The sequence below is a fragment of the Miniopterus schreibersii genome (genome assembly GCF_964146895.1).
Source record: "Miniopterus schreibersii genome assembly, chromosome: 8".
Taxonomy (NCBI): Eukaryota; Metazoa; Chordata; class Mammalia; order Chiroptera; family Miniopteridae; genus Miniopterus; species Miniopterus schreibersii.
The window spans coordinates 9,888,520-9,902,835 of record NC_138109.1 but is presented as its reverse complement, the minus strand read 5'-3'; the positions used below and the strand labels follow the sequence as shown (position 1 = coordinate 9,902,835).

Sequence of the window (14,316 nt, the reverse complement as noted above, 5' to 3'; positions counted from 1 at the left end):
GTTTTTACCCTACGACTTCTTCTTGTGCGTAATGCAGTCACCATGCACGTAAGCGATCTCTACAGAACAGTGACTGTTACAGGGCTGTTACAATGACGTTACTTCGCAGAAGTGCAGAGACGCTCTACATTTTCCCTAGCACACTGACTGTCAGGCCTTTTCAGGGTTCAAATGGCTCACACAGCAGGAGTCACGATGCTCCTTAAGACTGAGGTGACGATCCAATGTCACCCCAATAAATTCAATTAAAAACAATTTTTTTTAAAAGACTGAGAAAATGAAAGGCTCTTTGCCCGATGAAATACTGCTGTTAAACTCAAATAATAAAACCTTAGCTCAAGTGGGTACTATTTTATACTAGATAACAACATATACATGTACTAACAACAGGTACAAAAGACAAGAAAATTTCAAGGGGAAAAACTGAGACATTTATGCTCATTAACTTTATTTTCTCATTAATAACTAGCTAAATCCACATAAAATAACTATTATTCACTTTCAAATTGTTTAATTCTTAGGAAGTGAAGACCTTAGTTCAACTCGTAAAGCAGAACCCTGGACCTTTACAGCATACTTAGTAAGTCGCCTTCTATAACAATGTGTTTGGTAGCTATCGAATAAAATGTATTCTATTTTCTCTTAATTCCAAAAACCTTGGAATCAAATTAATAAGATGTCCAGAGATCTGGGTCAGGATCTACCTATGTTATCCCCAATAACAAATTTTTTAAATGCTCCAAATCCAACCCATAGCAAGTTTTAACACCTCTGCCCCAAAATTATACCCAAATCAATCCACTTCACCTTCGCTTATAAATCAAGGCTCTAAATTGGCCTTCCTACCCTGTTATGCTCCACCAACTCCAAGCACAGTGGCCAGGGTGACCCTTTCAGACCTTTCCAAAGCATAAATCAGATCATACCATAATCTTGCCTGAAACTCTCCAGTGGCTTATATCTTAGAATAAAATCCCAAATTCTTGGTATGTACAAAGTCTGACAGCAGTTGGTCCCTCATCCCATCACTATCCTTCCTTGGGACAAACTTCACTCTAGAACAGTGCTATCCACTTTGGAATCCAAGGGGCCACATGTGGCTATTTCAATTTTTTAAATTTCTTTTTTATGTAGGAGAAATATACTACTACTCAACCTCTACTGTAAGGCTGGCAGCCCTGAGAACTCCTTTGCTAATGTAGCATGTTATGGATGTGTTCCTGCTCCCAAAGCAATGAGGAGCAGACATTATTTCCACATGCAAGATATTTAAATGAACTAAAAACCCAGTCTCTCAGTCACCTAGCCACAATTCAAGTGCTCCCCAGTCACGTGTCCAGATACAGACCATTTCTCTCATTGTGGAAGGTTCTATTGGACAGCGCTGCTCTGGAAACGACGGTGTTCGCTCTAAGGCTTGGGCATACCAGGCTTATCCCTATGGCCCTTCCCTTTGCTTGGATACTCTTCCTAGGCTGGATCCAAGTCGCCTTTCTGTCTACTTCCTATCTACACTGTACCCTCCACCTCGATCGGCCTCTCACTTTACCCTGCTACATTAACTCCAAAACACTCCTCCCTGCTCCGTGAAATCGAATTAATTTATGGGTTACAGGTTTATATATTTATGGGTTCATTCTTGACCTTCCTCGGTAGGTACAAATATTCTTGAGGGACTGTACTTTGTCTTCAAACTGTATCCCCAGCAGTAAAACCATTCCGGGCACACAGGTAACATTCAATAAGTATTTGTATGTTGAGTAATAACTGAGTAAATCCACATACAATCACTTAACTGTTTTCAATTTGTATCTAAGTTTAATTCTTATACCAAATAGTGCCAAGGAAACAAAAATGTGCTCCTAGGCTGTCCCCAGTGAAACTCTAACAGCAAGTCAAGAGGCAGCTTGGCTGCCACCAGTCATGGCCAAAGGAGGCCGGTACCTTTTTATTGTCCACGACTTTGTGGACATAGATGGTGGCTTGAGTGTACTCTCGCAGGTCCCTCTGCTGCTGGCACAATAAGCCCTCTCTGCATTCCGGACAGAGTTCTGAAGAAAAGTGAAAGAGAAGTGACTGAGGACTTACTGTCCAAGAACCAAAGCTCTAAAGCCACGGACCAGAGTTACCAGTGAGTATTCATTCAACAATCGCTCGTATTTTCTATTAATTGTTGTACTGTTACGTGCAAATAGTAGTAATAAGGACACCCATTTACTATCGACAGATTGACATGCGAATAATGATACAATCACGTGGCAGCTCCCACCTGGGGAGTATTAGTGTGAACTGCGGCGCCACCTTTCACTTTAAGCAGAGGCCACAATGGTGACATGCTCCTCCTTCCCGACAGTGTCAGCTTTTCACTACACAAGCCAAGGGCAGCATGAACACTTACTAGGCTCAGAAATATGCTGTGTTTCTGAAGGGTTTACGTCGTTCACTTCGGTTCTTGTGATTTTAATTACATGATCCACAACGAAGAGCTTTTGTATCATTTGCCACTCACTGGGCCATATGAGAGCTATACTGTGCAAAAAAACACAACATGCCTTAAGACACATGGAAACTAAGAGAACTGACATCATTCATTAGTCTCCTAAGCCCAAATCATCACAACCACCACTTCATACAAAGGAACCAGAGGGGAAAGATACATCATCGTCAACGAGGAATGGTAGATTTTCTCACATTAACGAATGCTACAGAAGCAGAGAAACGAAATGGACTGGAGCTACATGAATCAACATGGTTAAATCTCAAAAACCTAAGAAGTTAGCTGCAGAAGGATAAATATAGCATGATGCCATTTATACAAAAATTTTTAATTTATTTAATCCTCACCTGAGGATGTATTTTTACTGATTTTAGAGAGGGTGGGTGAGGGGGGGGGGGAGAGAGAGAGAGAGAGAAACATCATTTGGTTGCCTCCTGTAAGGGCCACAACCAGGGATCAAGCCTGCAACCTGGGCACGGCCCTGACCGGAACCGAACCAGCGATCTTTCGGTGCACGGGATGACGCTCAACCAGTGGAGCCACACCGGCCAGGGCCAAAAAAAAATAATTTCAACCATGCAAAAAATTACTGTATGTATACATTTTTTTAAAAAAAGAAATACTTTCTGAGACTAATAACCCTCAAATCAGGACAGCGGTTACTATGAGTCAGGAATAGAGAAAGAAGGAAGAATGGGAGAAAGTACAGAGGGCCCTCAATTATATTTGAATTGTTTAACTTTTAAACTGGTTGGTGGCTCATTTATTTGTTTTATTATTATAGATATTTTCCTGGGTGCCTGGTATTTACAACAACAAAACAAACAAAAAAAGAAAGAAAAAGAGTTGAGGGGAAAACCTAGCTTCATCCCAGAGGAATATTTACTTATGTGTTTCAATTTTCTTTTCATGGTTTACAGGCAAGGTCAGAGGTATTCTACCTTCTCTTATATAGCTATTTTTAAATTATTTCAAAAGACAAACTGGTAACATCAGGGGTGAATTTCACAGATGAGCCCTTTTGGAACCACCTGAGGAGTGGAACAAAATATTGGTCTTAAGACCCTACAATTCCAGCTCAGTGCCATGCTGTCTTCCTCCTCTCTATTTTATGAAGCCTGGTGGCTACAGATAAAAAACTACAAGCGAGACCCTGGGGATTATGTGATCCTGGGGAAGAAGGCCCCCCAGAGACACTGTTACCAGCAGCTTGAAAGGAGAAAGCAGGGCTCCAGGAAGAAGAAACACAAAAGGCAAGGCGCCCGAGGTCAGCCTCTTGCCTGCTATGGAATCTTTCTTTTTCAAACAAAATGCTCGCTCTAGAAGAGCGCATATAAAAGAGAAAAACACACACAACATAATTCAGCAAAGGACCAGATTCTTAAAATGACTTTACGGCAGATGAGACATTTACTAATCATTAGGAACAGAAAAATCACATGAAGAGAAGAAACTCACAGTTTAGAATCTTCTTTGGTCATGGAAGCAAATGTAAACATGAGTCCCCCGTGGGGACACAGAAGAGCACTGTTTCCGACCGATGACACAGGACTACACCTGGTAGGTTTCCTACTCAAATGAGACAAGGAGGATCAATGTGCTTCACTACTGCATGAGTAAAGAGAAAATTAAGATAATTATCTAGAAATGAGAAATATACTTAAGGGGATATTGGTAATAAAACATTTCTTGAGTATTCCTTTAACTTAAAAGAAAGCTTTCAGTACATGCAAGTAAAAGTAACTAAAAAGATATCATGATCAGAACCCACGAATTCTTAAAAACATTAAAATCACAAACACTCCCCTGCCCCAAAAAAAGGGAAATAAAAAAATTTCGGATTGTACCTCACAAATTTCCGCCACTCTTCTACAAAGAACTGTGACACAATGTAGAGGACATCCGTATCCTAGAACAGAAAGGTGACATGCAGGAATCCACTAATTCACTGCGTCCTTAACACAAATCCTCTAGGGGAATATGTTTGTTTGTTCATGGGCTATGGTTTTCCTTTTTAAAGCTTTATGAACAGAACAGAAACACAGCCCGATACCAAGGAGAGCTAGAGTAAAGCCCCCTGATTAGTTAAAAACTAAACAAAGGAGAATCAGAGACCCTCTGGGGTTGTTTTGGAACAGTACATCAGGAATGTGGGGGTAAGGGGAGGAATTTGAAAGAGCCTTTAAAAAATAGGATGAATTCTATCGCTGGTGGGGATCATTATACCTCTGGCCAGTTACTAAGACAAGGTCTGCTTTTATCCTGGAACAAATTCGGGAGAGAAGTCTTTTGCTCATTCGCAATCATCTTATGTAAGGCTTCGTTTTCTTCCCCTTCTCTTTCCAGAATCTGAAAGAGAACAGAGCAATCAACCACCTCCTGCTGACAGCTCGGGGCTTGCCTCCTCCCCACACCCCCACCAGAAGAACAAGGTGACAAGCACTCCCAGCACGGCCTCCAGTACCTTGCACTGCGAACAGCATTCTCTGTAACTTGGAAACTCGGGAGCCTTTGGAAAGTACTGTTGCAGTTTGCTCCAGGCCTCTTGAGAAACAAGCCGCCTTTCGTTTTCAGATATGCACAACTCCCCTGAGTTAAAAAAAAAAAAAAAAATTACATTAAAAAAAAAGCTACACTCGATGTATAGCCTCCAAAAAGATACTTCCTATTTCTTAAACCCAAGAAAAATATTCTCTTCCATCTTTTCTAAAGTGTTCAATTCTCTCTTTCCTTAGTTTCAAAAATCTCCAAATTTTTAATTTCATCTAATTCTAAAGGAAACATTCCTTAATGGCCTTCATCTAGATCTGTGGTTGAAAATCCAGGTGATAAAAACAAATGTATGAGACGAGAGCCATGCATTCCCTATCCTTCTTCCTGCCAGTGAAAGGGGCCTCCGCCCACACTCATCTCTCAGTTTCCTGCAGACTGTATTTTCTCCCATTTGATTGTGTTACCTTACTGAAATCCTCCTGAATTAAAATGGTATATTTTCAAGGTGGGGTCCAATGCTCTCAGGGCCATTCTCTTAAGTTTACCGATTCAAAGTTAAGTAATAAAGCAATCCACTGTACAACTGGTAAACTGTCTCCAGATAAGATCCCATTAGTTTGCTACTGCCATCACCCCAGTCCCTCTGGATCCTTAAAAATCCCCGAAGAGAAAAGGAACAGTATAGTCACCACCATCCTTCCTGTTCTCGGAAGGTCTCACAATGCCCAGATGGCAACAACCTGCAACGTCGGCAGCCCTGCCTCCGTTTACTGTGTTGACACACCTACATCTCGCTTTCCAGGGTCTTCCCCCAACCCTCTCATACATTTGTGGTTCTAGTTTTCATTGTTCCAGCTGTTCCTGATTGTTAAATTAATGAACTGTACTTTGTACCTTTATGGGTCATTACCCAGAAAACCAACTTTAAGCTTCCAAGGCCTTATGCTTTTCTACCCTCACTGACCAGGTACCTGCATGTTTGTTAAGAGTAACAAAGCCAGGAGCTTTCTAAATACAGTATCATCATTCTTTGCTTCATATGTTTTACACAATAAACAAACTGAGAATCAGAGAAATTAATATACCCAGGTCACCACAGCTGGTGAGTGATGAAGCTGGGCTATGAACCCAGGTCTGTCTCATTCAAGCCCCATAGTTCTAATACCTAGAAATACATACATCTCTCATTGAGCTTTGAATAATTCCAAGAAAACATGACTTTGCTTTAATAAACTTAATACCAGAGAAAACTACGTCACAATGTAAAGTTTAACTTTCTTTCTGAGTAGGCCATTAACTTAAATTTCCTCTGAAGCTATAAAAACCTACTCCAACATGCCTACCCTCAGACACATTTAGGGAATTTTTGTAAAAGATTAATTGGGTTATCAAGCCCTAATACAGCATGTCTTTATAGTGAAATATAATGCAGCCACAATAAGGATTAAGGTAGATTTCTACGACCTAATTTTTTACAAAAGAGTTCCAAAGCAACTAAAATTTTAAAATGGTTTCCTTTTTTGTTCTTCTTCTTTAAAAAAACTCTTCCTCTGTGTGTAAGTGGTATAATCCAATTGGTTTTAAAGGGGGGTAGAGCCCTGGCCCGGTACTCAGCTGGTTAGAGTGTTGTCCTGATACACCAAGGTTACGAGTTCAATCCCCAGTCAGGGCACATACAAGAAGCAACCAATGATGCATAAATAAGTGGAACCACAAATCAGTGTGCGCCCCCCCCCCACCCCGCTCCCACCAAAGTCAATAAAAAAAAAAAAAAAAAAAATCCACCCTAGCCAGGTGGCTCTTTGTTGGATGGTCATCTGGTACACCAAAAAAGGTTGTGGGATGACTCCCAGTCAGGGCACATCCCTAGGGGTCGGGTTCAATCCCCAGTCGGGCAGAGATGGGAGGCAACCAACTGATGTTTCTCTCTCACTGACGTTTCTCTTTCTCTCTCTTCCCCACCCCCTACCCCTCTCTCTAAAATCAACTTAAAAAAATAAATAAACAAAATATTTTTAAGGGGGGAGAGAAAGAAGGAAAAAATAACACAAACACACATTTCGATAGGATTCAATAGACACTATGAATGTACGGCTTGTTGTTCTGATGTGGGAGTACTTTTACTTATTGACTGACAGTAATGTTGTCTGTGCATTACTCATGATTAGAAAAAAACAACCCAAATTTATTTGTGAAATCAAAGAAGCATTATTTATTTATTTATTTATTTATTTATTTTTTATATATCTTTATTGATTTCAGAGAGAGGAAAGGAGAGGGAGAGAGAAACATCAATGATGAGAGAGTCATTGATCAAGTCTGCAACCGGGCATGTGCCCTGACCGGGAATCGAACCCCGATCGCCTGGATGCTAGGTCGATGCTCAACTGCTGAGCCACGCCCAGCCGGGCCAAAGAAGTATTTTAATAACTCACTTTGCTGCAGTGTACTTGGTAATAACTAAAGTCCTCCACCCTAACTTCTTAGCCATGTATCTAAACTTAGTTTCATATCATTTTAATAACACCATGATTTAATATGAGTATTACTTATGACCTCACAATAATCAAGTTTTACCTGTGACATGAGTTTTTAGGAATTAGACTTGTATCCTGCAATAAATAACAGTCACTTGCATTTGGAAAGGGAAAGCCAATCCACTGAATCTATCCTGTAAGCAACATTTCTCAACATAAGAGCAAACCAGTCATGAGAGATTTAATTCACCAAACATAAATGGATAGCCTAATCCCCAAAGATTCTTCTGGTAAAAATAGAAATCCAGTTAGCAATAGGCTTAGATTCTGGATAAATAACTTCTCCCTCAAAATCTAGTTCAAACTATCATAATTTGGGCCATAGAACAACCGAAGAATGTGAAACAGAACAAAGCACTGCCCACCTGTTAAGCAAAGGAGATGTAATAAACAAGTTAAGTTATATAAAACTTATCCAGCCAAATGAACATAAAATTAAATAGATAGGAAGGCCTGATTACACGCAATATCTGCAATAAATGCCAAAGTCTATGGTAGTAGTAAATCTCCTAATGGAATATAATCCAGTGATTAATTCACATAAAACCTACCATATGTTATATATACACATGGCATAAATACATGAGGATTTTGTTATAAAAATAAGAAAATTCAAAACAAGGACTTCTAGATAAAAACAATGTTTTAAAACTGCATTTACTGTCAGTTGCCTCTTGAAACACCGATAAACCCCAGTAAAGGGATTTTTAAAAAGATATAAAATCTTAATGATGGATAAAAAGAACAGAGAGGGAACAACAACAACAATTTTAGAAGCTTAAAAGCAGACAGATGAGACACATGAAAAATGAATTCTAAATTGGCAAAAGTCAAGAAGTCACTAGATTTACCACACTGTGGAACTGCCCCCAAAGCCCAGAAACTGGGCACTCGGAAGTATGGGTGGAGTTAAAAAAATAGGAGAATAGATTAAAAGTCTACTTAAGAGGCACTACACATTTTCAGTCCCCCTCCTCTATACAGATAACTGCCCCTCTGCCCACTAAAGACCACAAGCTTCTCGGACGATATAAAATCTAAGGCCTCTGCACCAGGGCACAAGGATGAATGAGGCAATGCGCTGAGAAGGGGAAAAGGAAAGGTTTCCACACACTGTGCCGAGACTCCCAAGCCCTCTTCTCTCTGCTACCCCAGAACAGCGACAGCCATGCCTGCATTTTCCAGGCAGGACATGGAAGACACCTGTGGAGAAATGTGAGCAGCCCAAGAGCAGACACCGACACTGGGAACTCCCCAGCGAACAGCCCAGCCAGGGCGCCTAACAGCAGGGCCCTCCTAGACGCACACGGCCTCCGCAGAGCACCTGGCCAACAAGTGAGGCAGGGCCCGCACCAGCGCGGGGCAGTGGGAGATGCCAGTGAACACTGGGGACAATCTTACAAGCCGCCAGAAATGGAATGAAAGAATTACCTACAAATATGGACAAATGGCACAATGAACGAGAGAGCAAGTCCTTCAAAGTTTTAAAGGAAAGTAATCTGAGACAATTATGTACCTAGGCAAAACTATGCACTAAACGTGGTGACCTTGAGCAAGACTCTCGCCTCTCTATGCCTCAGCTGACTTACGTACTAGTACAATGGCCTCTCAGCATTGCTGCATAAATGAGTTAACATCTACACACTTAGGAAACTGTCAGCATGTGTGTGTAAACACTCAGTAAATGCCCACTATCACCTTACTACTACTCGTACTTTAGTACCACCACATTCCAGGAACAAATTTTAATATAAACCTAATGAGTGAAGTGGGGGTTTTTAAAAAATATATATCTTTATTGATTTCAGAGAGAGGAAGGGAGAGGAAGAGACAGAGACACAGAAACATCAATGATGAGTCATTGATCGGCTGCCGCCTGCAAGCCCCCTGCTGGGGATCAAGCCCAGAACCCGGGCATGTGCCCTGACCAGGAACTGAACCACGATCTCCTGGATCCTAGGTCGATGCTCAACCGCTGAGCCACACCTGGCCGGGCTGAAGTGGGGTTTTAAGGTCCAATGTCCTGCACATAGTACACCGACAGATGATGTCCACAAAAACAGTAGTTGAGAACTATCCTTTAAAAATACTAGATAACAAAGCAAAGCAACAAAAGGCCAACAAGTCACAGATCAAGCCAAAGATCTAAAAAACAGCTCAAGTATAATTTCTGCTGAGGAGAGCAGTACGTGTCCTGAAATCACACTCAGCTCTGCCGTGCTTTCTAATCAAAACTGTAATACTGAAATGACAAGATGAGACACGAGGTGGGACGACAGAGCAGAAGTCAGCGAGCTGAGGAATGTGACGACAATCTGAGATCTAGCACTGGTTCAATCAGCGGGACAGACCAAGCATCCCTCAACTCTCAAAATGAAGGCACTCATCCCAGGACCACGTCTATGCTATGAAGGTAAAATAAGAGTTGACAGAAAGCATTATGAGAAAAACTAATCTACTTTCGGCTATTCACTCCGCCTCCTCCTATTTACTTATTCAATCTCTCCACCACTTAGGAGGCCACTTCTCCTCTCACATTTGTTCTCCTGTTGTGTGTAACTAACTAGTGCAAGGGGGACAAACCGGGTGGCACGTGATGGCAAAGACAGGTGGGTCTGGGATGCAGAGACCTGAATCCAAATCCTAGGATGACCCCCACCCCAGTGTGTGGTCAGTAAATGAGAATGCCACTTAGCTAGTAAGCTAAAGTGCAGTAAGACAATATCCAGAAAAATCAGCATGCAAGGACCACTCAAGGGACAATTATTATCATCAGTGTCATCAAGGAACCTTGATATAAACATGCTAGTGTGCATGACAGCGTGAGACGTCATGTACTGGTTCATAATGAACCAATGAAGAAAGAACTAAAATTATTAAGAAACTAAACACAAAATACCCCTAATAATAATATATGAACACTGTTCTCAAAATGTTCACACTGGACAAAGGCAGTCATGGGAAGTAACTGAAATTCTTTCCTTCGACTCAGAGAGCCCTTCAAGATGAGAATTGACAAAAGTTTCTTCTCCACTGACTATGGGGGGGAAATCCTATTTTTTATTTTAAATTTTTTGCAAGGAGGGAAGAAAAGGTGTGAGGCACACTGGCATGAAATGAGGCAGTAGAAACTAAGAGTTAAGAAGGGTATGAGAGCGGAAACATCAGAATCAAGTACAGTTGAGAAAACCATGGCTGCCATCTCAGGGCCTCGTCCCTGAGAGAAAGTACGAGACGATTAACAAAATATTTACGATATGCTCAAGTCTGACCAACAGCGAAGGTTCACGCTGCTCGCTTACCATGTGGACACAGAATGTCTTCGTTAAAGTTTAATTCCTCCTCCTCTTCTTTTCTTTCATCCTTTGGTTCATCTAATCAAAAGAAACACAGATAGTAACTGCTCTGGCTGCTGTATTTAAAGTTCAAAGTAGCAGAGGTAACTCCGCACAATTCTGAACAAAGAAAACCTTACAGCATTCTCAACATTTGGCCTGAGTGATTCCTACACAGTTCTGCTGAAAGTGTGATATTTCTTTCCCTTAAAAGGGAAAAAGAATCTCCGAATGGCAGTTTCACGTTTTAAAGATTTAGGTTATGCAAGAAAATGTCCTTTTTTCAAATTGAAAATTAATTTACATATCCTTCCATTAATTCTAGTCAAGGTATTCAGAATACTGTGTCATAAGCCAAGTTAGTCATCCACATGTCATGTCATTCTCACCCACCCATTATTTGAGGGGTTGAAGAGAAAGCTTTAGAGACTAATGAAACAAAAACTTAACCTTTAATGTCAAACACATAATAAGAACTTTGCTTTTCCTAACATTTCCCTTCCGGTATCTACTTTTCTTACTTGCCCACACTGTATCAACATCAATCTGTAGCTGTGTATAGTGGGAACATGAAAAAATAAAAGAAGTCCTAAGTGCCAGGAGATAAGGATAGTTATCCTATGCATGGGTTTTCCAGGTTAAGTACATAATACATTTTACACACACACACACACACACACACACACACACACACACACACACACACACAACACATTAAGAAGTTCAAGTAGAGAAACGAGCAAAGGAAGGGGATGACCAAGTAACTCTGTCACCTCCTCTCTCTCATACAGGCACAAATACAAGTAACGTCTCAAATACATGACGACGTCAACCTCAGGGATGACTGTGAAAGGTAAGCCTTGACACTGCTATGTCATTTTTCATATATGTCAGACTGGAGAAAAGGGGTGTGGCGGATGTACTCTTCACATTGATGAGAGCATGTGGAAACAAGCCCCCGCTATAATTCCTGGAGGGAACTTATCAACGTGTCAGTTTACTGCATTTATATATGGGTATAATTCTCTGATCCAGCAATTTCTAGGAATTTATTTAAACTCTTCAAATTTAAAAGTGTTAAAAATCAGAGCTTAAAATAGTGGCTTTGGTGTTTTTACTTCCTCAAAGAGGTAGTGATATGAGAGATCCACAACAAGTAGGATCTGAATAACATGCTTGAATGCAGAAAATGCAAAGTATTTCAGTAAAATGGTTAAGAATATTAAAATGATAAAAATATATGTATGGAGATACTAATATTTGGAGATAAGAAAATTAAGTAAAATAACTGCTTATGGGTTACCAATCATACCTCTGAATTAGTAAACTGATCAAACCACTAGTTTCCATTTTAAATCTAAAAATAGTTCCTATGCCTTAATTTCCATTGATATCTTATAAAATACTGGTTAAAGAATTAAGTTTAGTGGTTTACTTAGGCTAACATAATTTCCTATTTGAAAGCACAGCTTCAAAAAAGCTCAGAAACCTTTAAAAGGAAAAAGCTATCCAAAAGCTGCCTTCTCTCCTGGAAGTACAAGCTCCTTTACTTGATGAGGGCAGCCTGTAAGCGTGGCAGACAATCTATAACCAAAACATCCTGAACTTACAAAATACTATGCAATCTGCAGCAGACTTACCTTTCTGAAAAACTGCGTGTGATTAACGAGAGAGGCCCTGAGTGCAAAGCATGCCAGGTTATAAAGAATTCCTCACATAAGCTGCTGAACCTTTGACCCTTGCTCGATTTCATTAGCTTAAAATTTTTTATTTGTTATGAGACATTTTTCAGAGCTTTAGGTTTCATAAAAATTGTCTTTAAAATTACATGGATGGGAAATAAAGCAGTTTACTAAAAGCAAATGTTTACGTTTTGCGGCAGAATTCGCCACACGCAGGCACAGCTCTCACAGTACCTTTATTCAGGGTGTTGCCGTTCACCTTCCCGTTGCTCTGGTCCGTGTCCCCATCTTGCTCATCCAGCTGTTCAAGAGCCAGTTGGCGCCAGCTGCGCAGGGACGACTTCCCCACCCAGAAGCCCTCGCTGCTGAGGAACAGACAGAAGGCGAAGTCACGGCGTCCCGTTTCCCAGCACCCCCGCCCTTCTTTCCCCGGCAAGGCCACACTGAAATGAATGCCGCATATTCAAAATGTGCCGATGGGTACACAATTCCTTTAACCCGATTCTTCCTTCTGGATGTTTCTACTCCTCACTGCTGAATTTCTTAGTTTGTCTCCATCCTAAACCTCACCCTGCTTCTAACTCTCATTTACATTCATGCCAATCACCCCAATCAACTGGCTGCTTCCTTCCACTTTCATTACTGTTCACAGCTATGTACAGCTGTGCCTCGAAGTACACACAGAGGCACTCACATATATACAGCCGAGTCTATACATAAACACACATTTAGGGGACTCAGTGGGCTGTTTGTGGAATGACCAAAAATGGTGAACTAGATTAATCTTTGTTTGGGAAATCTACAACTTCCATCAAGCCCAGACATAATAAATGCCGTCTGAGTCTATTGGATGCGGAGCCCAGAAGGACTCCATGGAGTGGGGCACAACATGCTCTAGAGGACGCTGGATGTTCCTTTCTTTCTTTTTTTAATTGAATTTACTGGGCTGGATGTTTCTGACAAGGATGCTCTGCCGGGTACCATTTAACACACTTCCTTCCCTCTCTGAGGCGGACACCCCCAGGCCTGGCTGGCTGATTTTCCAACTAAGCCTTCTGGAATTCCACGCCACAGGCTTCACTGGGCCTCAGATCCACATCTCTGTGTCTTTCTAACAGCCGGACACAGTCGCCAAGGCTGTAGACCCAGCTTGCCTTATCTTTGCCACACTGGCAATCACTGCAGAACTTAACGTGGCTCTGCTGCCCACACCATCACCCTTCTTTCCTCAAAAAACCCCAACTCCCTATTAGCTAAAAATAATCAGCTGCTTGGTTATTACGTTTTAAATTTTTTTAGTTTATCATAAACAATACACACTGGAACATACCCCTTTACTGTTGCTTTTAGCAGATTATTAACGGTTTTATAATCTTCATTTAGTTGGTTCTTCAGACGCAACACGCGGCAACGTTCCACTACACATTCCTTACACAGGGCTTTCACTAGAGGCAGAGAGAGCGAAAGAAAATACAGTTTATTCACACATAGGTTTCCTGCTAGGAAAATGTAATATTAAATGTTTAATAGCTTCACGTGAACACATCAAAGCACAGAACACGAAAGGGGAAAGAAAAGGGCCCAATTTAAATCACAGTTCCAAGAATCATATGAAATTTGATTCTTTGAAAGATTGTCTCATTGCAGTTTATTGACTGTAAATCAAAAACATCAATTTAGAAAGCAAAACTGCAGATGAGTATAGAGAAGGCTTGAATCAAGTAGTTAAATGTCAGTTTTTATGCTAAGTAAGTGGTACATGATCAGAAAAT

At 40.9% G+C, this 14,316-nt stretch overlaps 1 protein-coding gene across 6 annotated transcripts in view; it reads right to left on the bottom strand.

Moving 5' to 3' along the window:
• USP48 (ubiquitin specific peptidase 48) overlaps nt 1–14,316 on the bottom strand; it is a gene marked incomplete at its 3' end in the record, with an annotated part of 60,520 nt that overhangs the window by 13,743 nt on the left and 32,461 nt on the right. For 4 of the 6 annotated variants that reach the window (XR_013999404.1, XM_081145262.1, XM_081145261.1 and 1 more), the window contains exons 13-21: nt 13,875–13,989; nt 12,779–12,909; nt 10,830–10,901; nt 4,962–5,086; nt 4,724–4,846; nt 4,345–4,406; nt 3,956–4,066; nt 2,399–2,529; nt 1,945–2,051 (exon numbers count right to left, since the gene is read on the bottom strand). Coding sequence is in view for 5 of the 6 variants with exons in the window: in XM_081145262.1 (XP_081001388.1) it covers nt 1,945–2,051; nt 2,399–2,529; nt 3,956–4,066; nt 4,345–4,406; nt 4,724–4,846; nt 4,962–5,086; nt 10,830–10,901; nt 12,779–12,909; nt 13,875–13,989 (977 nt within the window). The remainder of the gene's footprint in view (nt 1–1,944; nt 2,052–2,398; nt 2,530–3,955; nt 4,067–4,344; nt 4,407–4,723; nt 4,847–4,961; nt 5,087–10,829; nt 10,902–12,778; nt 12,910–13,874; nt 13,990–14,316) is intronic. The other 2 variants (XM_081145263.1, XM_081145265.1) reach the window with 1 other exon arrangement.